This window comes from Dendrobates tinctorius, unplaced genomic scaffold (genome assembly GCF_039654945.1).
Source record: "Dendrobates tinctorius isolate UK_male_01 unplaced genomic scaffold, ASM3965494v1 ptg000043l, whole genome shotgun sequence".
In the NCBI taxonomy this organism is placed as follows: Eukaryota; Metazoa; Chordata; class Amphibia; order Anura; family Dendrobatidae; genus Dendrobates; species Dendrobates tinctorius.
In genome coordinates this window covers 5,900,676-5,925,794 of record NW_027361711.1, presented here as the reverse complement: position 1 = coordinate 5,925,794, position 25,119 = coordinate 5,900,676, and the positions used below count along the sequence as shown (strand labels likewise).

General features: G+C 41.2%; 1 protein-coding gene across 2 annotated transcripts in view; it reads right to left on the bottom strand.

The window, feature by feature from the left end:
• The window catches only part of IGF1 (insulin like growth factor 1), a 168,599-nt gene extending 144,135 nt beyond the window's left edge, over positions 1-24,464 (bottom strand). Inside the window, exons 1-2 of one of the 2 annotated variants that reach the window (XM_073575164.1) lie at positions 23,913-24,464; positions 12,728-12,884 (exon numbers count right to left, since the gene is read on the bottom strand). In XM_073575164.1, the coding sequence (XP_073431265.1) occupies positions 12,728-12,884; positions 23,913-23,975 (220 nt within the window). In that variant the 5' untranslated portion in view covers positions 23,976-24,464. Of the gene's footprint in view, positions 1-12,727; positions 12,885-21,867; positions 21,929-23,912 lie in introns of those variants that run through there. The other variant, XM_073575165.1, reaches the window with a different exon arrangement.
• Between the last annotated feature and the right edge of the window lie 655 nt (positions 24,465-25,119).

Here is a 25,119-nt window from a genome sequence, read left to right as displayed (position 1 = left end):
TGTCTCACTCCCGTTCCAGGTAGAGGTGGATGCTTCTGAGATTGGTGCAGGAGTTGTTTTGTCCCAAAAGGATCCTGTAACATGTAAAATGAATCCCTGTGCTTTCTTTTCCTGAAAGTTCTCTCCATCTGAACGTAACTATGATGTGGGGAATCGGGAACTGTTGGCCATGAAATGGGCATTTGAGGAGTGGAGACATTGGTTGGAGGGAGCTAATCATCAAGTTGTGGTCCTCACTGACCACAAGAATTTGATTTACCTAGAGTCGGCTAAACGCTTGAACCCTAGACAGGCTGGTGGGCCTTGTTTTTTACACGTTTTGATTTTGTGGTCTCTTTTCTTCCTGGAACTAAGAATGTCAAGGCAGACGCCCTCTATAGGAGCTTCTTTGCTGATTCTCCTGTGGTGACCATGCCTGCTACCATCTTAGGCGAAGGGGTAGTTCTTTCTGCCATCTCGCCTGATTTGAGACTTGCTCTGCAAGAGTTCCAGGAGGACAAACCTGAGCGTTGTCCCAGTGGAAAGTTGTATGTTCCTGACCAGTGGAAGAAGAGAGTGATGTCTGAAGTTCATTGCTCTGCATTGGCTGGTCATCCAGGTATTTTTGGTATTAGAGATCTGGTGAGTCGCTCTTTTTGGTGGCCCACCTTGTCTCATGATGTCAGGAATTTTGTGCAGTCCTGTGGGATTTGCTCCCGGTCTAAATCTTGTTCTCGCTCTAGTGGGTTGTTGATGACTTTGCCGGTCCCCAGGAGGCCATGGACCCATATTTCAATGGATTTCATCTCTGATATGCCGGTCTCTCAAAGAATGACTGTTATTTGGGTGATTTGTGATAGGTTCTCTAAGATGGTTCATCTTGTACCACTCCCTAAGTTGCCGTCTTCCTCTGAGTTGGTGCCCTTGTTTTTGCAACAGGTGGTTCGCTTGCACGGGATTCCTGAGAACATTGTATCTGACAGAGGAGTTCAGTTTGTGTCTAGATTTTGGAGGACTTTCTGTTCCAAGCTGGGAATTCAGTTGTCCTTCTCCTCTGCTTTTCACCCTCAGACCAATGGGCAGACAGAGAGAACAAACCAGATCTTGGAGTCGTATTTGAGATGTTTTATTTCCGCAGATCAGGATGATTGGGTTTCATTTTTGCCCTTGGCCGAATTTGCTTTAAATAATAGAGCTAGTTCTGCCACTTTGAAGTCACCTTTTTTTTGTAACTTTGGGTTTCATCCTCGATTTTCTTCAGGGCAGGTGGAGCCTTCTGCCTGCCCAGGTGTTGACACTGTGGTGGAGAGAATGCACCAAATCTGGGACCAAGTGGTGGATAAGTTATCTCTCTCCCAGGAAAAGGCCCAGCGGTTTTCCAATCGACATAGGACCATTGGTCCCCAGTTTAAGATTGGTGATATGGTGTGGTTATCATCAAAAAATATTGCTATGAAGGTGGCTTCTCCTAAGTTTAAACCTAGATTTATTGGACCTTACAAGATTTTGGAGATTATTAATCCGGTCTCTTTTCGTTTGGCTCTCCCTGTTACATTTAAAATCCATAATGTGTTCCATAAGTGCTTGTTGAAGAGGTTTGTTGAACCATTTGTTCCTGGGGTGGCACCTCCGGACCCTGTATTGGTTGAAGGTAACATGGAATATGAGGTAGAGAAAATACTGGATTCCCGTCTGGCTAGACGGAGACTCCAGTATTTGGTTAAGTGGAGGGGTTATGTTCAGGAGGATAATTCCTGGGTCTCTGCCTCTGATATTCATGCCAAAAGATTGGTGCGTGCCTTTCATCGGGCTCACCCTGATCGCCCTGGTGGCGTGGTTGAGGCTTCGGTGACCCCTCCTCAAGGGGGAGGTACTGTTGTGAGTTAATTTTCCCCTTCGTCACTGAGATCTGGTGAACTCCCTATTCTGGTAAAGGAAGGTAATGAGCCTGATTATCAGGCACCTGAGTCTAATGATGATGACTGGCTGAGTGGAGTCACGGACTGGATATAAGGCTGCCGATGCCCTTCTGCCCTGCGGGTGATTTCTCTGTGGACTTCTAGGAAACCAGTCTGATTCCTGCTCCTCTAAAGCTAAGTTTTCTGCTTTGCCTTTTAGCATTTGTGTTTTGTTTTTGTTTTCCTTGCTTTTCTGGATTCTGCCATTCCCTGCTGGGGTGAGCTGATTCTTCTTTTGCCTGTTGCTCTTTCTTCAGAATATTCCTGAGTACTGACATAGTCTTTTTGAAGCCTAGCGTCTTCAGGGCCTTTTTCACTGTCAGTCTGTTGGCTCTTATTTTCATATTGTTTTTCACGGATTGCAGACAGCAGCCTTCCTGTCCTTTCCTATCTAGTTAGCTTGGGCCCCGTCTTTGCTCAGTCTATCTTTCTGTCTGTGTTGTGTTCTTTCTTCTTGCTTCACCGTCATTATATGTGGGGGGCTGCCTTTTGCTTTGGGGTCTGCTCTGGGGCAGTTTAGATTTCCCTTTCTGTCTTTAGGCTATTTAATTCTCCGGCTGTGATCGAGGGGTCTAGGGCATCGTAGGAACCCCCCACGGCTACTGCTAGTTGTGTTGATAGGTTCAGGGGTCTGCAATCCGATAGTTGCCAACCTCTCTGGTTTTCTGGACTTAGCTAGCATTTCTGTTTTTGCCTCCTACGGTGACTCAATCATAACAAGAGCCCTTCCTCAAGTTTGAAGTGCATGGCCAGGGTCCGGTCCCCGAGGCTGTTTGTGAAACTAATGTTCCAGCAGCAGACACCGGAGGAATAGGAGCTGTGACCACTATATTCCCACAAAAGACTCGATGACATGGTGGCAACCTATGTGTGAGCCGGGACATGACAGATGGAGTCCCCGAAGCAGGCTACAGTCACTTGTCATGCGAGTAGAGTTCTAAGGAACATCTGAGAGGAGGAACTTGGGTTTAACACACAACTACAAGTACTTCCGTATAAGCGCTAGAAAGGAGACGTTCAGAACAGGCACACGAAAGGGAGAGCTGAAAAGGTTAATTCCATCTGCCTGGGAGTTGGCTGAGCCCCTGATGTGGAGACCGCAGCATTGAAGCGGGCACCTGTCTGTGCCAAGAACATGAGTAGAAGAACTGGAACTGCATTCATCTGTCTCATTGCCTTCTTCCTGCACCAACCCACTTAGCACTGCTACATCTCTGTGCCTAACACTGCACCATCTACTTCTCCTCACTATCTCCTCAATTGCCAACCTCATCTACTGTGCCCTAGGACTACAGCCCTACCTGTGGAGGGCTACAACATCATTGCTGCACCACAACATCTGTCCCAGAGAAGCAACCCTGCAGCGCTGGTCAAACTGACCAGAAACCACAGGTGGCGTCACCAATCATCTCAATGACTTTATCCATATCACTCTACCCCTTTTACATTGACCGCCTGAGGCCACGGACCGGGTCACTGCCGCTGTGACATCTCCCATTGTAATCAACGGGCCTGGCACCGAGTACTCCACGGCCTCTGGGGGCGAGTCATGTATCGTCCCACCAAGTTTCAGTGATTCCAATTACATCATATTTCTTTTCCTGCGTTAGTAGTTCCAGTTCTCCTTGTTTGTTGCCCATGCTTTGTGCATTTGTATAGAAACATTTTAGTTTGTGATTGGTTTCTCCTTCTCCAATATTTTTGATTATTTAGTGTTTTTGTCTTTGTTCTTCCTTTCCACTTCTAATAGCAGAGTTCCCAATAGTATTTGTCAGGTGTATGGCTTTTTCTGGCCTTTTGCTTCCCTTCCCACATTGTTCCAGTTTAAAGCTCTCCTAATGAGTGTAGCAAGGCAACTTCCAAATACAAGTTTTCCAGTCTTTTAAGGTGCGCCCCATCTCTAGCAAGTAGTCCATCATATAGCTAATTCACTCCGTGATCCAGAAATCCAAATACTTGCTGGCGGCACCATCGATGTAGCCTGTTGGTCACCTGCAGAATCTTATTCCACCTCCTTGTTCTATGGCCATCCACTAGGAGGATGGATGAGAAGACCACCTGTGCTCCCAGTTCTTTCACTTTCTTTCACTTTCTTACCTAAGTTTTGAAAGTCACTGCAGATTGTTTCCAGGTCCTTTTTTGTGGTGTCATTTGTCCCCACATGTATTAGCAGGAATGGTCAAACTGACCAGAAACCACACGTGGCATCACAAATCATCTTAATGACTTTATCCCCATCACTCTACCCCTTTTACATTGACCACCTGAGGCCACGGACCGGGTCACTGCCGCTGTGACATCTCCCATTGTAATCAACGGGCCTGGCACCGAGTACTCCCCGGCCTCTGGGGGCGAGTCATGTATCGTCCCACCAAGTTTCAGTGATTCCAATTACATCATATTTCTTTTCCTGCGTTAGTAGTTCCAGTTCTCCTTGTTTGCTGCCCATGCTTTGTGCATTTGTATAGAAACATTTTAGTTTGTGATTGGTTTCTCCTTCTCCAATATTTTTGATTATTTAGTGTTTTTATCTTTGCTCTTCCTTTCCACTTCTAATAGCAGAGTTCCCAATAGTATTTGTCAGGTGTATGGCTTTTTCTGGCCTTTTGCTTCCCTTCCCACATTGTTCTAGTTTAAAGCTCTCCTAATGAGTGTAGCAAGGCAACTTCCAAATACAAGTTTTCCAGTGTTTTAAGGTGCGCCCCATCTCTAGCAAGTAGTCCATCATATAGCTAATTCACTCCGTGATCCAGAAATCAAAATCCTTGCTGGCGGCACCATCGACATAGCCTGTTGTTCACCTGCAGAATCTTATTCCACCTCCTTGTTCTATGGCCATCCACTAGGAGGATGGATGAGAATACCACCTGTGCTCCCAGTTCTTTCACTTTCTTACCTAAGTTTTGAAAGTCACTGCAGATTGCTTCCAGGTCCTTTTTTGTGGTGTCATTTGTCCCCACATATATTAGCAGGAATGGGTAGTCATCTGTAGGACTGAAGAGTCCCGATATCCTGTCAAACACATCTATAATTTTTGCACCTGGAAGACAGCACATTTCTCTTGAGGTTATATCCGGTCTGCAGATATCGGCCGCTGTTCCTCTCAACATATAATCCCCCATGACCACAACACTCCGTTTCTTCTTCACAACATTTTTCTTTCTCCATCCGGGAGGACTCTGAGGGCACACAAGGTTGTTCTTTGCGGGCAAAGTCTTTTCTTGATGTATTTCTTCATCATTCTCCTGCGTGAGAGCCTGGTACTGATTCCTGATCAGTATGCCTCCCGATCCTTCTGCTTCTCTGGGTCACATGCTTCCCTTCCTCTGTTTCTTCAGGTGCACTTTGAATTTCTTCTCTATCAGTAACATGAAGAGATAATTCTGCTATAAGAATTTTTCACCTTCCTCAATCATGTTCCTCTCTTTTAGATTTTGCCAATTTTCCTCCAACAGGGACACAAGCTTGCATTTCTGGCATGTGAAGTTTGGCTTTTCCACTGGTATGTCTGTGAACATGTAGTAAGAAATGCAGCTCATCAAATGGCTCCTGGACTCTTCCATGTTCTTATTGTTAATGATATATGAAAGCGTTGAAAAATGTGCGAAAATCCAGTGTTCTTTGAGCTCGCGGAGACTCTTCAATTATCCCAGAATGCACGGGAAAATGCATATTATCTCCTCAGGACTCGTCCCCTGGTTTGTATGGAGCAGCGCAAGTCATCATACTGTATATAGGGTTATGTAGGGGACATCATACAGTATATAGGGCACTGTGGGCCATCATACTGTGTGCTGGGGTCTCTCTTAGGTCATCATACTGTGCTTGGTAATTCACCGTAGGGATATTATACTGTATATGGGAGGGACATTTTGCTGGGCATCACACTCAAAGGGAGACACAAAATTAATATCATAGTAGGTGAAAACACTAAGTGACTTCTCTGGGCAAGCGACATTGATGATTTGTGCCTCGTGTAGGTTATCGATATATGATCAGTGGAGGTCTGACACCTAGCACTTCTACCGATCAGCTGTAATAGTCTCTTGTAGTGGGCTGATGTAAACATTTATAGAGCTATACTGCATAGTTCTCTTCAATGTGTCATTTTGCAGTATCATTAAAGGGTTTCTTTCAGGCCAGGACTAATTTTCTACAGGCACTGTATCATGCCAAATACTAACACTATGTTGTTTTTTCACAGTTAGGATTTGGCTCTGCTTGCCAATTCAATCAGTTATCAAGTGATCATTCAAATGTGATTTGCCTAATTTTGGTCATATGCTGACTAACTTCTCTCCCAGCTTCTCTCAATGCTTTAACATTAGCATTCAAAGAGGCAGAGAGATTATACAGTTGGTGTGATGGCAAGTATGCAAATCAAGTATGAGAGATCACATGATGCACAGTCGAAAAGGTAAGCACAGTGCCTGATGAAAATTATTCCTATTCCAAAAAATCTTTTTAAAGGGAACCGGTCAGCAGGATTGTGCACAATATCCTACAGACAGTCTCAGGTCGGGGCTGTTATACTGATTAAAATGTTACCTTGGTTGATGAAATCCATCTTGCAGTTGTTATTTAATCTTTATTTTCAGTTTTGAGTTAATGATATGCTCATGCTCCGGGCAGCCTGGAGGGGGGGTCTTTATGTGGTGCTCTGATTAGGCATTCATAATACAGACTGCTGACAGGTCACTGTTCCCTCACTGACCCTCCCCAGAGATTGGTTATTAAATACCTGGACATACTGAAGAAAAAATAACCCTTTCTGCAGGAGTTCGCCGAGAGCTGCTACTGCGCAGTTGTGGCGGTGCCACCTTGGAGGAGGAAGAAAATTTTTTTTTTCTTCTCCAGCAAGATGGCACCACCGGCACCTACGCAATAAGCAGCTATCGGATCTCTGTACACACACGGCGGGCGCCATTTTTAAAATGATTTTTTTTTTCGACTTGCTCAATAACATCAAGAACAGTTATTACTAGGACACTAAACATGCGGATGGCACTTCAGTATTTTCTTCAGTTTTTTTATTCAGTATTATTTTTCTTCAATATTCATTATGCAAACTAGGGGGCAGTTCAGTGAGGGATCAGTCACCTGTCAGCAGTGTGCATTATGAATATCTAATCAGAGACCAACATGAAGACCCTCCCACAGGTCCACCCCAAAGCACGAGCAGATCATTACCTCAAAACCGAAAATAAAAATTAAACAACAACAACAACACGGATTTCATCAACCAAGGTATCATTTTAATCAGTATAACAGCCCCGACCTGACACGGTTACTGTGCACAATCCTGCTGTCAGGTTCCCTTTAATGATAATGCATTAGTTTCATATAGATGAAAGGAAGTCCCTCAGAATCAAGTCCTCTGTTGGATCCAACGTTGCCAAGTTCGACCCTGCATAGAAGTTTTGAGAAAGAGCCATCATTTACCTTCCTGATGTCACGCGGGGCTTAGGTCAACTAAGGCAGAAATACCCGGGGCCCCTGTGATGTCCCTTTAACTAGGGGAAACCCTGTCTGACCCTCAACCCAGGGTTTTTGCTGAAGGTGCAAATGCCTGAGCCTCCACCCTTTCCTTATCTCCTGCTCAGCCCTAAGCTTAGCCCTCCACCCTCCACCCAGTGAGGAGACAAACCACCAAAGCCCCAAACAATAAAGACAGACAGGGAGAACTTAAACTGCACCGCGCTGCATACACACAGGACTATACAGTAATGTGAACAGGGCACAACAAAACACAAATATGGGAAGGCGAGAAGGTAACAATGGATCATACGACACCAGATATGAATCTCTCTCTCTCTCCAACACCTCCACTCCAGACCGGAACCACTTGGTATGACACACAAGCTATAATTGGCGACGCACATAGGCCAGCACGACTATTTAAAGACCGTGGGCGTGACCAAACATCCAACCTGATCTTCAGCTAGATTAACCCCCGATAGCCTGAGAAACTCAAGCCGGCGCCACTGAGGCTATAGTGGACGGAGGTGGAACTACCTCTGCCTGCCGGACGCTGTGGTGTGAATAGCGTCCGACATGACACCTGACCACCAAACCTCCCCAAAGAAGCTGTAATTTTTCTCCATTATTTCAATTTTTCAAGAGTAATTGCTTCCCAAATTTGGGAGTAACCAAGAAACCTGTGTATCTATTCCGTTTTGTATCACTTAAATTGACAGTAACCGGCAAGATTATTCTGCCTCATTGTGAGAGAACAATAAATATTTTCACTTTGTACTACAAGTGCCTGTGACATTCCAGCCGGCTTACAAGTTCCATACACATAATTTTGAAATAGTCATTGACTCCAAAATGCATGTGAGTTTATGATGTGCTACTTGGAACTCTCCAGAAAGTATGACTGTAGATACTTTGCACAGTGAAGCCTGTATTGTAGTGCCTGAAAGGCGTGTGGCTTAGTACAAAGTTGCCATAAATGCTCTATGCCATTGTGCATGAGCACTTAGATATAATATCTTCAGCAATCTATCTTAAAAGTGTTCTCCTGGAGTGCAAAAAAATAAAACTTTCAAGTGAAAATCATTTTAAATAAATTTCTTAATATTTTTTTTTAGCAAATCACACTTGTTTTTACCGGATGGGGCAATCACTGTAATACATTAAGAAGTACGCAGTCTTGTTACATTCACACCAGCCTGTCATAGAATGGCAATAGAATAATTGGCAGTGAGCATGTACAGTACGAAGCTCCGCTGTGACTTATACAACATGCTATCAAGCTACAGATGTACTGAGATTTAAGAAAAACAAGCTTGACAGCAGTGTGAGCATCCTTTTTTACCTTAGCAGCCCTGTTATCTCCAGTATTAAATCAGACGGACAGGGTGGAGAGCAAAGTGAGGGGCCTCATCTTACCTCAGCTCCCCTGTTATCACCAGTATTAGGAAAGACAGTGTGGAGAGCAGGGTGAGCGGCCTCTTTTTACCTCAGCACCCCTGTTATCATCAGTGTTAGAAAGGACAGAAAGTGTGGAGAGCAGTGTGAGCGGCCTCTTCTTACCTCAGCATCCCTGTTATCACCAGTATTAGGAAAGACATACAGTGTGGAGAGCAGGGTGAGCGGCCTCTTCTTACCTCAGCATCCCTATTATAACCAGTATTAGAAAAGACAGTGAGAGTGGAGAGCAGGGTGAATGGTCTCTTCTTACCTCAGCACCCCTGTTATCACCAGTATTAGAAAAAACAGTGAGAGTGGAGGGCAGGGTGAGTGGCCTCTTCTTACCTCAGCTCCCCTGTTATCACCAGTATTAGGAAAGACAGACAGGGTGGACAGCAGGGTGAGCGGCATCTTCTTACCTCAGCACCCCTGTTATCACCAGTATTAGAAAAGACAGATAGGGTGGAGAGCATGGTGAGCAACCTCTTCTTACCTCGGCACTCCAGTTATCTCAAGTATTAGATACGACAGACAGAGTGGACAGCAGTATGAGCATCCTCCTCTTACCTCAGCACCCCTGTTATCTCCAGTATTAGATCAGACAGACAGAGTGGACAGCAGTGTGAGCGTCCTCCTCTTGTCTCAGCACCCCTGTTATCTCCAGTGTTAAATCAGATAGACAGGGTGGACAGCAGTGTGAGTGCCAACTTCTTAAGGCCCTGTCACACACAGCAATCTCGCTAGCGAGATCGCTGATTTTGTGACGTCACAGCGATCTCACCAGCGAGATCACTGTGTGTGACGAGGATCAGCGACCGCCCCCCCCCCCCGCCGGGTATCGCTGATCGGCCGTTTTTTGATCGTTGCTCTCCCGCTGGCCAGCGCGTGTTGCTGCGTGTGGCAGCGGGAGCCAACGATCAGCGATGCTCCCAGCGCTCTAAGCAGGTGCTGGCAGCTGGTAACCAAGGGAAATATCAGGTTACTAAGCGGCGCGCGTCACTTAGTTACCCGATGTGTACCTTAGAAACCTGCGTGCTGGCAGCTCCCAGCATGGGCACGCAGGTTTCTAAGGTACACATCGGGTAACTAAGTGACGTGCGCCGCTTAGTAACCCAATATTTACCTTAGAGACCAGTGTCCTCGCTGGTGCTGATCGCTGGTGAAGCTGCCTGTTTGGCAGCTCACCAGCAATCTTGTAGCGATGCACCAGTGATCCTGACAAGGTCATATCGTTGTCGGGATCGCTGGTGCATCGTTTAGTGTAACGGGGCCTTAACTTTACCATTCCTGTTATCTTCAGTATTAGATCAGATATATAGAGTAGACAGCAATGTGTGCAACTTCATTTTACCTCAGCACCTGTGATATCTCCAGTATATCAGTAGAATATCTATCTGCTACACAAGAAGGGACGTGCAAAGCCTCATATTGCACATGTTTAAAAGCAACTGCCATATTAATATTCTAGGACAACTCTCTGTCAGTGTAACTAGACGGTGGCCATTTTAATTTATTATTGTGATTACTTCCTTAGACAAAACAAGTGTTACTTGCTAATACAGGTATTTAAGAATTAACATATAATTACATCTTCTTTCTGTATTTTTTTTCTATTCCCAGAGAACCCCTTTAATTAGTTACACTTACTCAGTATTACAGTATAAATCTGAATTGCTAATATCTCGACAGCAAAGAAAGATTATAAGGCAATGTGCACACTTTCAGTATATGCTAAGTATTTTACATTGGTATGTGTAAGCCAGAACCAGGAGAGGAACAATCAGAGGAAAAGTATAATAGAAACATGTCACCACTTCTGTATTATCACCCACTCCTGGTTTTGGCTTACACATACTGATGTAAAATACTGACCAGATACTTAACATGTGCATGTAGCCTTAGGGTCCCGTTACACTTAGCGATGCACCAGTGATCCCGACAACAATATGGATCGCTGGTGCATCACTAAGTGGTCGCTAGTGAGCTGCCACACAGGCAGATCTCACCAGCGACATCGCAGGGGTCGGGGGTTGCTACTTACCTGTCAGACGAGGCGATCCTGACGTCCTCCCGCCCGCATCCATGCGTCGCTCGTTGGCGCCACAGGAAGCCCAGCAGGAAGCGCCCGACGAGAAATGGTCCAGGACGTTAAGCGATAATCAGCCGGGGAGCCGGTCGGAGGTAAGTATTACATGTAGCGATATCGCTAGCAATATCGCTGCTGCGTCACAAAATCGGTGACGTTACAGTGATATTGCTATGTGTAACGGGCCCTTTAGCAGCAACTGTGCCATTCCCAGTCTCAATATATGTTTAATCAGATGGCGTTGAAAGTTTAAAGGAGCATTTCTAAATATAACAGATTAAGAGATTCAGAACATCTGATGCCTAAAAGGGGAAGCAAATACAAAAAGTGCCTCCCACTCATAGGACCCAACGTGTCTTCTGGTTCACATGGCCAATTTATTATTGCTAATGGTGCATTTTTTTTATTTTTTATTTATTTTACCCACTTATATAGCCCCATTAATTCCATAGCGCTTTCCAGACATTATCGGCACTGTCCCTATTACATTAGTACCACTTACTTTTTCAGCCTTCTGTTAACCCTGTCCCAACTTTTTTAAGATGTGTTGCTGACATCAATTTTTAAATTAGTTAACTTTTTCACAATCTAAATTCCCTATCTGTATGTCTTTGGAGTGTGGGAGGAAACCAGAGTACCCGGAGGAAACCGACGCAAACACGGGGAGAACATGCAAACTCCTTGCAGATGTTGTCCTTGGTTGAATTTGAACCCAGGTCCCCAGCGCTGCAATGCAAAAGGGCTAACCACTGAGCCACCGGGATTAAACAGTGCTGGCAAGGTTTCCCTATAGGGAAGGCTCTATTCACCTCTCATTTCAGCCTACAGTATATTTGCCCCAAACTGAATTTTGCAACATATTCCACATACAGTGAAATATGTTAACTATAAGCTTTCATTGAAATAAAAATGTATAGGGCGAGGTACACGATTTTTTTTCTTTTATTATGCACTGCATAGGAAAGCTAAGCATTCTATGTTTTCCTTTTACAGTGAAAGAGAGGTACGCTGATATACACTGACCCGGTATATGCCACATGAATATTGTGTGTGTGAAGTGGGTGGGGGCAGGGTCTGTGGACATCCAATTTACTAAGAATGAACGCACAATAAAGTAAATGGAGATCAAATTGGAATCATTAAAGGTAATCCACCAGCAGGTCTTTGCTATTTAATCTGAGAGCAGCATAATGTAGAGGCAGACAGCCTGATTGCAGGAACGTGTCAATTGCCCACAGTTTGCTGTGGTTTCAGTACAATCAGTGTTTTATGAGCAAGAGATTATTATTGCAAGATTAGCCTAATCTGTGTAACCCAGCCCCCACCGCTGACTGGCAGCTTGCTGACAATAAACCGACTACACAGAAAGCTGCCAATCAGTGATGTAGGCGTGGTTATACCCTGTTCAGCATTCTCATCAATACTACATATATAACAGAAAAAACTTGGATTTTAACCATACACCAAGCATTCCAGGAAGTGATACACTGATCAAGTGAGGCTCTCTTCCCCTATATCATGCTATTCTCAGACTATAGTTCCATAATCTACTGACAGATTCCCTTTAAGTGCCTTTTATTTTTTCGACATTGATATAACCGATTGTATTTCATATTCCAATGTTTCAACCTAAAAACAAGCCTTCGAGCTTATTGCTGGAAAACTCAACAGCATAATACTTCCTACAAAATGTGCTTTTTCAAGTACGCAGCCCTTTTTATTGGGCCACATAACCTCCTGAAGGTATCAGTTAATAAATAAATAATAAAATATCAATAGAAAAACTTACTGAAAAAGAAGCCCCTGTCTCCGCACACAAACTGAAGAGCATCCACTAACTCAGCACCGCAAAGTGTCTCTTGACCCGCAGTGGCTGAGTGGGTTAAAGTGAGTAGACATATACCAAGATAGAAGAGATGAAGATAGGACATTGTGTGCATCTTGACCTATGAATTAAAAAATGACATAACATTATTTATAGTTATTACTCTTTGGTATAGTGTATAGTATGATTGTAAAATATTTAAACATTGAATGACAGCAATATGAAACCAATAGATTATTTTATAGAATGAAGGTCTAGGTTGTTGTACACTACACCTAACAGAACTGGTAATGTCAACTTAAAGCTGTGTATGTTTATACAATAGAGTTTTAACTTGCATTTCTCTATTGCACTTTAAACAGGGTTCACAAATAATGTTTTTTGGATGTATTCCCAAGCCCAGGCAGTAATTTACATCACATGTCTGTTTTTAATGTAGTACGGCTTGGGGGTTCGTAGATCATGAGCATTCAAGACCATCAGTCTTGCCCCTTGTACACAAGGATTTCTCTGGAATCTTTGAATCTTTTGATGATATGTACTGTACATGGTGGGATATTCAAGATCTTTGCAATTTTATGTTGAGGAACATTTTTAAATGCAGTTGTTTACGGTTTGGTAAATGTCTGACCATCTTTGCTTCTGAGAGACTCTGCCTCTCTAACATGCTCTTTTAATACACAACCATCTGACTTAGGTAAAAATTTGCTAGCTGTTTTACATTAGTACCACTTACTTTTTCAGGTTTCTGTTAACCCTGTTCCAGCTTTTTTAAGATGTGTTGCTGACATCAATTTTTAAATTAGTTAAATTTTTCAAATGAAATTAGAAAATGTTTAAGTTTCAACTTGTGATCTGTGTTCTATACTCTTTTGTGAATAAAATGTGTCTATAAGAGATTTTCAATCATTGCATTCATGTTTTCTTTACATTTCATTCAGTGCCCTATCTTTTTTGGAATTGGAATGGTACAGTGAAAGAAATAATTATTTGATCCCTTGCTGATTTTGGAAGTTTTCCCACTGACAAAGACATGAACAGTTTATAATTTAAAGGGTAAGTTAATTTTAACATTGAGAGATAGAATATCAAAAATAAAATCCAGAAAATCACATTGTAAAAATTATACAAATTTATTTGCATTTTGCAGTGAGAAATAAGTATTTGATCCACTACCAACCATTAAGATTTCTGACTCCTACAGACCAGTTAGACGCTCCTAATGTTAGGAACAGCGGAACGCACTAAATAAAAATAATAATAAAGTGCGTTCACCGCTCGGGGTCCACCGTGCAGTAGGTGATATAACCGCTGCTAAGTGGTGGCAGGAGCAATATGGCGGAAATGCACACAGGGTTAAACTTCACCCAGGTGCGCAGAGCAATCTCAGTTAACTCACAGAGATGCCAAAAAGTACAAACACAAATGACTGAGCCTGTTGTAGTCACAGTACTCAGTAAAAAACGCACACATGGTATACGGTCACAGGAGTAGCCCAAGACGGCGGCACTAATTCTGTCTAGACCTACCGTGTGTGCGGTGTTGCAACTGCGAACGCAAAGGAGGCTGCTACTGCAGAGCGGCGTGGACACTGCCGCTAAATGACAAAGGCAAGGCGCAAGCGCAATGTCGGACGCTAGCAGCTGTGGATGTTGCAGCAGAGGAGCGCTGGCGCTGATTCTAACTCAGTCCCTATCCACATGCGTAATATCAGAGGGAAGGGGTTTCAAATGAGTCAGTCACCAGAATCATGCATCCGTCCTCATACACACAGCAGCAAGTAAGTCTATACTAGTGCATGGCGGAACAGCCATGCGCACCTTTTATAGCAGCCGGGACCTTCTGCACGCTTCCAGATCTCTGAGATGGACCAATGAGAACTGGAGCAGGACCTGAGCACATGACTCCCGATCTCCAATGGGAGATCGTCCCATGAGCATGCCCAGTAAGAGGACAGAAGGACTTAGCCTCAGGAGAGATTTGCTGCGAGGCAATCTCCTCTGAAATCTCCTCTGCAGTGGAAAAATAGGAGGAGAGTGCAGAATGTGAGGATCTGGATCCCTGCTGAGTAAACGCAGAAATCCGACTCCTAACACCTAATCAACTCATTACCTGCATTAAATACAGCTGTCTTTACATGTCTACAACATGGGCAAGACCAAAGAGCTTTATAAGGATGTCAGGGACAAGATCATAGACCTGCACAAAGCTGGAAAGGGCTATAAAACCATATGTAAGACGCTGGGTGAGAAGTAAACAACTGTTGGTGCAATAGTAAGAAAGTGGAAGAAATACAAAATGACTGTCAATCGAGATCGATCTTGGGCACTGTGGAGAAACGGGGTCAGTGGGTGCTCTTGTCCCCTGGCCTGGCTGCCTTTAGAAAGACTGCATGGACCAGGGCTCATACCACTGAACGTCTGCTCTATTTCCCCGTGGGTAACATATTACACAGACAACGCAGCGTTAGGGTAAAACAGTGTGGCAATACTTTATTGAACCACAGCACCCAATACAAAACAGAACAATCCCAGCAATTACCCCCAACACGGTGCACAGTACAGGGCCTAACCCTTCCGCTGACTCGCCTGGATAAGAGTAGATGTTACGTCAGAGCTCCCAGGGTCAATATTCCACCTGTGATATACACACAGAGAAGAGATATTGACAAGCGTAAGGAGATGGCTGAGAACAGTCCATAGAGTCCGTAGAAGGTCCAAAACCAGTTGACAAAACATCACAGCTCCCAGGGTCGCCATTCCACATGTGATATACACACAGAGAAGAGATAAAGACAAGCGTAGGGAGGTGACAGTCCATACTGTCCATACAAGGTCCAAAGCCAGTTGACACGAGAGTCACCACCTGACTTATCCGACCATCTCCATGGAACCAGGCGACCAGTGGGTCCCAAAACCTGGCTTTGTCCAAACATATCCATGGTTCAAAGATGGTCACTGGATCAGATCTGTGTCCTTCTAACCGGAGGTGAAAACTCCTAGGTTGTTTCCCTTAGAATAATAGATCCGTGTCCCTCGTGATGGTGCCATAATGAATTGGCTGCAGTCTTCTCATCCGTTGAGTGTTGTGCAGAATGTCTGACTGGTAGCTTTCTGTGTCATGAGATGAGATCAGCACTGCTCTTTCTATCTCTTGTTTTTATACCCAAGACATGTAAGTTATTTTTTAGAATTACCCAGTGTGCTTCAGTCCACCCTCACAGCCTTTCCCTATCTACCTTAGAAATCAACAAACTGGCTATAGAATACAATACACAATTAGCATATCAGCTCACAATAAACACAGATAAACATACTATGTACAAGTCACTATTACAGACTTGCATAGTATGTTAAATGGTATGCAAGTCTGTCTCCTTGACCCACCTGACATAAACACTTAAATCCACAAGCCAATATACAGATAAAAAGTCAATTCTTGTGGGTTTACAAAAACATGGTTGTCTGGGAAATTAAGATACAATCTGGTTTCTTCACAGGCACCATGCAAAATCACAGCTCCTGGGGTATTCTTGATCATGAGGAAGGTGAGAGGTCAGCCTAAAACTACATGGGGGTAACTTGTTAATTATCTCAAGGCAGCTGAGACCACAGTCACCAAGAAAACTATTGGTAACACATTACGCCGTAAAGGTTTAAAATCTTGCAGTGCCTGCAAGGTCCCCTTGCTCAAGAAGGCACATGTGGAGGCCCGTCTGATGTTTGCCAATGAACACTGGATGATTCTGTGAGTGACTGGGAGAAGATGCTGTGGTCAAATGAGACAAAAATTGAAGTATTTGGCATTAACTCAACTCGACATGTTTGGAGGAAGAGAAACGCTGCCTATGACCCAAAGAACACCATCCCCACTGTCAAGCATGGAGGTGGAAAATTATGTTTTGGTGGTATTTTTCTGCTAAGGGCACAGGACTAATTCACCACATCAATGGATGAAGCTATGTACCATAAAATCCTGAGTGACAACCTCCTTCGCTCCGCCAGGACATTAAAAATGGGTCACGGCTGGGTCTTTCAGCAAGACAATGGCCCAAAACATACAGCAAAGGCAACAAAGGAGTGGCTCAAAAATAAGCACATTAAGGTCATGGAGTGGCCTAGCCAGTCTCCAGACCTTAATCCCATAGAAAACTTATGGATGGAGTTGAAGCTCCAAGTTGCCAAGCGACAGTCTCAAAATCTTAATGATTTAGAGATGATCTGCAATCAGGAGTGGACCAAAATTCCACCTGACACGGGCGCAAAACTCATCAACTAGAAAAAACGTCTGACTGCTGTGCTTGCCAACAAGGGTTTTGCCACAAAGTATTAAGTCTTGTGTGCCAGAAGGATCAAATACTTATTTCTCACTGCAAAATGTAAATAAATTTATATATTTTATACAATGTGATTTTCTGGATTTTATTTTTGATATTTTATATCTCAATGTTAAAATTAAACTACCCTTAAAAATATAGACTGTTCATGTCTTTGTCTGTGGGCAAACTTACAAAATCAGCAAGGGATCAAATACTTATTTCCTTCACTGTATATGTCAACCCTTTGAACAGTCTTACAACACAATAAATTAATCATAACCTACTGTGTAGGTAATAAACACAGTATGCATTATTACAGTGCCTTGCGAAAGTATTCGACTCCCTGGAACTTTTCAACCTTTTCCCATATATCCCATATATCATGCTTCAAACATAAAGATACCAAATGTAAATTTTTGGTGAAAAATCAACAAGTGGAACACAATTGTGAAGTTGAACGAAATTTATAGGTTATTTTAAATTTTTGTGGAAGTCAAAAACTGAAAAGTGGGGCGTGCAATATTATTCGGCTCCTTTAACTTAATACTTTGTTGCGCCACCTTTTGCCATGATTACAGCTGCAAGTCGCTTGGGGAATGTCTCTATCAGTTTTGTACATCGAGAGACTGAAATTCTTGCCCATTCTTCTTTGGCAAACAGCTCGAGCTCAGTGAGGTTTGATGGAGAGTGTTTGTGAACAACAGTTTACAGCTCTTTCCACAGATTCTCAATTGGACTCAGGTCTGGACTTTGACATGGCCATTCTAACACCTGGATACGTTTATTTGTGAACCATTCCATTGTAGATTTTTCTTTATGTTTGGGATCATTGTCTTGTTGGAAGACAAATCTCCGTCCCAGTTTCAGGTCTTTTGCAGACTGCAACAGGTTTTCTTCAAGAATGGTCCTGTATTTGGCTCCATCCATCTTCCCATCAATTTTAACCATCTTCCCTGTCCCTGCTGAAGAAAAGCAGGCCCAAACCATGATGCTGCCACCACCATGTTTGACAGTGGGGATAGTGTGTTCAGGGAGAGGACCTGTGTTGCCTTTACGCCAAACATATAGTTTGGCATTGTTGTCAAAAAGTTCGATTTTGGTTTCATCTGACCAGAGCACCTTCTTCCACATGTTTTTTTGTGTCTCCCAGGTGGCTTGTTGCAAACTTTAAATGACATTTTTTATGGATATCTTTGAGAAATGGCTTTCTTCTTGCCACTTCCATAAAGGCCAGATTTTTGCAGTGTACGACTGATTATTTTCCTATGGACAGACTGTCCCACCTCAGCTGTAGACCTCTGCAGTTCATCCAGAGTGATCATGGGCCTCTTGGCTACATCTCTGATCAGTCTTCTCCTTGTTTGAGATGAAAGTTTAGAGGGACGGCCAGGGTCTTGGTAGATTTGCAGTGGTATGATACTCCTTTCATTTCAATATGATCGCTTGCACAGTGCTCCTTGGGATGTTTAAAGTTGTGGAAATCATATTGTATCCAATCCGGCTTTCAACTTCTCCACAACAGTATTACGAACCTGCCTGTTGTGTTCCTTGGTCTTCATGATGCTCTCTGTTCTTCAAACAGAACTCTGAGACTATCACAGAGCAGGTGCATTTATACGGAGACTTGATTACACACAGGTGGATTATATTTATCATCATTAGTCATTTAGGACATCATTGGATCATTCAGAGATCCACAATGAACTTCTGGAGTGAGTTTGCTGCACTGAAAGTAAATGGGCCAAATAATATTCCACGCCCTACTTTTCAGTTTTTGACTTCCACAAAAATTTAAAATAATCAATAAATTTCGTTCAACTTCACAATCGTGTTTCACTTGTTGTTGATTCTTCATCAAAAATTTACATTTGATATCTTTATGTTTGAACATGATATGTGGGAAACGGTGGAAAAGTTCCAGGGAGCTGAATGCTTTTGCAAGACACTGTATATATATATATATATATATATATATATATATATATATATATTATGATATTGTTGGGGTCCAGCCACTGGGACAATGACAAACCCCAAGCGTGTGGAACTCCAGGATCCCCATTCTCAGGATTAATAGGGTTACCAGATGCTAAACTCCTGTGATCATACAGTTATCATACCATGGATAGTGAATAAATGTATGTAGTGGAAAAACTCATCAATGGGACTGCATATCATGAGTAGCAGTGGAAGATTGGGTAGGACAATGCAGACACACCCTCAATAATTGTAACATGGTCAAACATGTAGAAATTCATCCATGCTGTATAAATAACATTACAACCACAATACTAAGCTGATACTGGCCAAAAATATATTTGTAACACCCAAATTATTTTTGTGGACAACGCATACGGTATGTACTACTAGCTTATAGAACGTTCACATACATTTTGTTGCAGAAAAACTAAACACTGTCCATAGGTCACACTGAGGACAGACAGATAAGGACAGATAAGGACTACTATTTTTTTAAAGTTTATACCATTGTTCAGGCCATTTATCACCAATTTGACAAGCAACTCAACGTTCAATACCTATACAGTAAAGGCCACTCAACAGATTATTCTTTAACACATTTATGCATGCAACCACATCTCCTATACTGGTAATAACAACAGTTGAGTAACCACAAAAGACTATGTGACTAGCTAATAAACTTTTACCGGATGTTATAATACATAAAAGCAGCATTTCATCATATAAACTACATGCATATGACAGTGATGCTTGAAACTATCCAATTTTTTGAATAGATTCTTTTTTTTACCAAAGTCTGCATCAGATTATACCACAAGCCCTATAAGTAAAAAAAAGAAAGCCAAATAAAACAAATGAGTCCAAAAATATTACACTTTGACTTTTTTTATTGAGGAAAGTTATCAAATTTCACATGTCATCTATAAAAGTCTGATCTTTTCAAAACTTGTTGGTGGAATTATATCATGGAAGATTTCAGAGGACTTTAAGAGAAGAGTTTTTGATGCTCATCTGGCTAGAAAAGGTTACAATACCATCTCCAAAAAGTCTGGACTAGAACCAATCAACAGTCATACAGATTATGTACAAAACAAATGATGGCATTTCAATACATAAACTATTTTCACTAGGAGTGGTTAAAAAACAAGAATTACTTTAAGAGCAAGATTTGTAACAGTTTAAGAGGTCAAAAAGGAGCCCAAGATAACCTCTGAGCAACTAAAGGTCTCTCTCACATTAACTACTGGTATTGTTCATGAGTACACTGTCAGAAGGACACTGAATAACAATGGTGTGTATGACCAAATTGAGAGATGAGAAAGCCACTACTTTTCAAAAAGAACATTGCTACCCACTTGCAGTTTGCTAAAGATCACAAAGAGAAGCAATAATGCTATTAGAACAAAGCTTTATGAATGCCTGAGACCAAAATAGAGCTTTTTGGTTTAAATGAGAAATGTTATGTTTGTAGAAAGAAAACCACTGCATTACACCATATAAACTTCATACCGTCTGTGAAGCATGATGTAAGAAGTATTATGGTTTAGGCCTGCTTTGCTACATCTGAGCCAGGACGGTTTGCCATCATTGTTGGAATAGCAAATTCTGAATTTATCAGCAAATTCTAAAGAAAAATGTCAGGGTATTTGTCCATGAGATGAATCTCAAGAGAATGTGGGTCATGCGGTAAGGCAACAGCCCAAAGCACACAAGTCATTGTACAAAAGAATTGTTAAAGAAGAATAAAGTTAAAGTTTTGAATTGGTCAAGTAAAAGTCCTGACCTTAATCATATATAAATGTGTAGAAGGACCTGAAGCGAGTAACCAACATAGTAAAGTTGAAGGTGTTTTATAGAAACGAATTTGCTAACATTCCTCTAAGTCAATAAGCATAATTAGTCATCAATTACTGGAAATGTTTAGATGCATTTACATTTGCAGAATTGGGTTACACCTGAAACTGAATTCAAAGGTTCACAGACTTTTGTCTGTTACAGACATGCAATACTGGATGATTTTCCTAAATTAAAAACTCAAACATTTTTAACTTATTGGTTTGATTTCATTTAATCTACTTTTAGGATATTTGTGCAAATCGTATGTAGTTTTAGTTTAAAATTATGCAAAAAGATGGAAAAATCAAAAGGTTCACAAACTTTCAAGAACCACTGCACCATAATTGAACTAGAAAACGTTGGTGCTGCTACCTAATGCCATAGCAGCAGGCCCATGGCAGCAGACTTCTGTCTCTTTAGACTTGAACTATTAGGAAGCGCAAGAAAAGTTTGATTCTCCATTCGTGTTAATATCTTCTGATTCTTATATATATGACATATTATTGAATTCTATAGATTTTACATAGGATTTAAGACAGAATGTTGTGGTCAATAAGCTAAGTGAGCAGTCATTCCAATAAAACATTGTTGCCAAACCGCAGGCTACTATCATGTGAAAAATTCTCCCTTGTAATTGTACTGGTAAAATACTCCAGAGTTTATTATAGGCCACTTTAAAAGGATAAAAAATGCTGGATATAAACTTGAATATTAGAAAATTAGAAGAAAAACATACCAAAATTACTTCACTGGACAAATTGGAATTATTTAATTGAGTTCTGACTTTTCTTTATTATCAAATTACATGTTATTATGGATGGGCTTTGCCCATTTTTGGTCTAGGACCATATATGCCAATGTGAATCTTGTAGGCTAAAACTCCATTCACAAATTATTTTCAAAAAATGATTTAATTTCTTAAATGATATTGAAGACTTTCTTGAATACTTCGAGCACAATATGTCCTTACCTTTTCATTCACAGCCTTGTAACATAAAGTTTTTAAGGCATTCCAGTATCACTGTCAATTCTTCTCCTTAACTTAGAGCCCTGAGCTTGTGGTATAAAAGGGTGAGGGGCGTGACCCAATGATCAATGAAATATGACAGGGTAAAATATTACATTTCAATAAAAAAAACCCTTTGAATGAGTAGTTAATTCAACAAGTTTTACTACGAGCAGGACGTGTTCCTTCTTTTTAATGTACAAGATGAAATCAGTCATGTTGGAATACTAGTAATACCTCAACATTAACCACACCAGTCGGTGGAGCTTATTTTTGGGACACGTCTCTTTAAATACACGTAAGCATTATGGCAGTTTTTCAATCTGTGCCTTAACTTCTCTAAAACCAAATGCCAAATAATATGATTGTCAGACACGTTGACTTTGATGTATTAAAGATGAAGGATACATAATTATTTTGCATCCCTGACTGCTAAAAAACCCTGCCAAAAAAAAGAGAAGGGCTCAGTGTAACATTCTGTGTCTACTTTCTAGACTTACATTACCCAGCCCAACTTTAACCAGTGTAATTTAATGCTCAATGCACCAGAGTTTCCTATACTGCGAAAGTTTTGGTGTCTTAATTTATCGAGGTGTAGATATCAAAGATTTGGCAATTAAATAGCTAGTCAAAACACATTCTATGACCCATATTGGGTATCTATCCAACTGTTTTCTCTTTCTTCCTTACTAAAGTCACATAGTTTATACTCCATGTTATAGGCAATATGCTGATTTACTGTTATTTCCTAGTTCTAAAATCCCATTCATTTAGTAGCTGAGCCATACATTGACATTTCTCTTCATTTCAAGACATAAAATGGACACGTTTATTAAACCAACCATTAGGCATAGTTCTCAGAGGCTTTCACACAAACATTGTGAACTCACATTCTAGCCAACATTATTTCGACCTCAATTCCGATGAATAAACAGAATACAGAAATCTAGCAGCCAACAGAGAGATCATCATAAATGATTGTTACAATATGTTTGTCACTTTTTTTTTCTGCCTAAAACAAATAAATTAAAATTGGGCAACCAACTGCATGTTTTATGGATTGGGCCTAAAGTGAACATTTTCGGTGGCTGATCCAATGGCGGTGAGCTCATTCCAAGTTATAATAAAAAAAAAAACAATCCTAAGAAACTTTTTTTATGCTGAGAAAGGAAACTTGAAGACTGTCCAACAACTGCAAAAAAAAAAAAGGTCAGTATAACCACCGTGACCAAATAAGCCTGAATGTTTCAAACAAAAACGATAGCAATGGTGCGGAAATAAATCCTGGGAGCATAATAATATAGCATACACTTACTCATCAATTACCTAATATAACATTGCATCCCTTTGTCAGCAAAGAGTAGTATAAAAGAGGCAGAAAAATATAATTGAAAGAAATGATATTAAGACTTATAAATAAAATGTACTGAAGAATAATTCATTTGCAAGCAGGGAATATCTAAAGTAAAGTCACTGAACATCTACTTCCTACTCACAGAAAAGCAGGTGCAGTAATATGTTCATAATAGTAAAAAAAAAAAGGAGTAAAAAAAAGGCAACAGAAGAAACACAATATCCTAAAAAAAATCTAATGGAAATGTTATCTAAAAAGTCTTTTGAATATGAATGTTAAGGGTTAATCTATTACCAAAAAATGCATTAAAAAACTATCCTGACAGTAAACTTATAGAAGTCACGCAGCAGGATTAACAGAAATACAACAATGCATGCAGATCATTGACTTTCCAGATAAGCACAGAACTGTGTGAAGATCTTACAAAGCACATTCTAACACATTCTAAACTTCTAAGAATTTTCCACTATAATATAGATAAAATAGCCATATACACAAAAATGCACATTCAGCAGTTTGAAAACTGCAAATTCACTGCTCTGTGACAGATGGGAAAAACCGTTCTAGCATTCTAAGAAATAAAAGAGGCACAGGAAATCATTAGAATAGAAATATACAAAGGAATGAAATACAAATAAAAGAGTAAAAGAGTTACCTTTAAGATATCACAAAAGTAGCGCTTTAATAATCGTGATGAGAAAGACTTGTTTTTTTCCATAGCTTCTTTAAGCACAGGGTCTGCAAGTGAGATTGCTAGCTGATAACAAGAAAAGGAAGAAAAAAAAAAAAAAGAAATCCACAGAGCTATTGAAAGCTATGTCACATTTGAATATTAGGACTTTACTCCATTGCGTAGGATCTGCTCTGATTTTAGCAGTGACAGTCAGATTTAGCAAACAGAAGAAGGATTTACAGAAAATCCTCACATTTATCTACATTTACACACTGTAGACAGGAAACAGCTGGGAGAACAGTTGTGTTTTCTCTCTCTCTCTCCCTCTTCTGGCAAGTTTTTGGAGCAAAGACTTTTTTTTGGGCTGCCTGACAAATAACATCATCGTACCTTTTAGCGCCGCAGGACCGGATCACAAAGCATATTTGTTTTTACTTAAAGGAATTCACTTTGGTGACATAGTGAAAAAAAAAAAAAAAAAAAAAGTCACAGGAGGGAGTCCGCTGCTGTGCATGTCTCACATCTTTTTCCTATGAAGGCTGCATGATGTAGGTAGAATTCTGCAAGCAATCAGCGCAGGGCTGTTTGACGTACACGGCGATAAAAGTTCAAGCAGGAAAAGATGATGACTTATTTTTATTGCAATATGCAATACGATACGGTAGGCCTTTTATAGACGTGACAGATGTGATTTTTTTTTTCGCTTTTTTTTCTATTTTTATAAACAACCCTAATAGGTTACCAGATGAAATCACAGAACTTGCCATGGGAAATGGATGAAGTATTCCAAGAAATAGTAAACGCTTGACAAACATTGATCCTAAAATGTATATAAAACAACAATAACGGCATCCTTTAAATAATAGCAGCTGCTTGTCAGTATGTGATCACAGGTGATGATGTCATTCAGATCCCCCGAGATTCCGCATTGAAAGCTCAAGTCAGCTGTTTTTTTTTCCTTCTATTTATATAGTACAGCACTTAGCGGTATTCAATGTTTAACCTTTGAGTTATAGAATTTTATAGCTCCGCGGTATGACTTTTGCCTCTGTCATAATGGCTCCTAGTTAAAGGCATGGATAACCTTTGGATGCAGAAAATTAACCCTGTATACGCCACACAGAAAGAGTATAATGAACGTCAAAAGTCTCTTCTCAACAAGCGATAATATCATGTGGATCCTATTTCC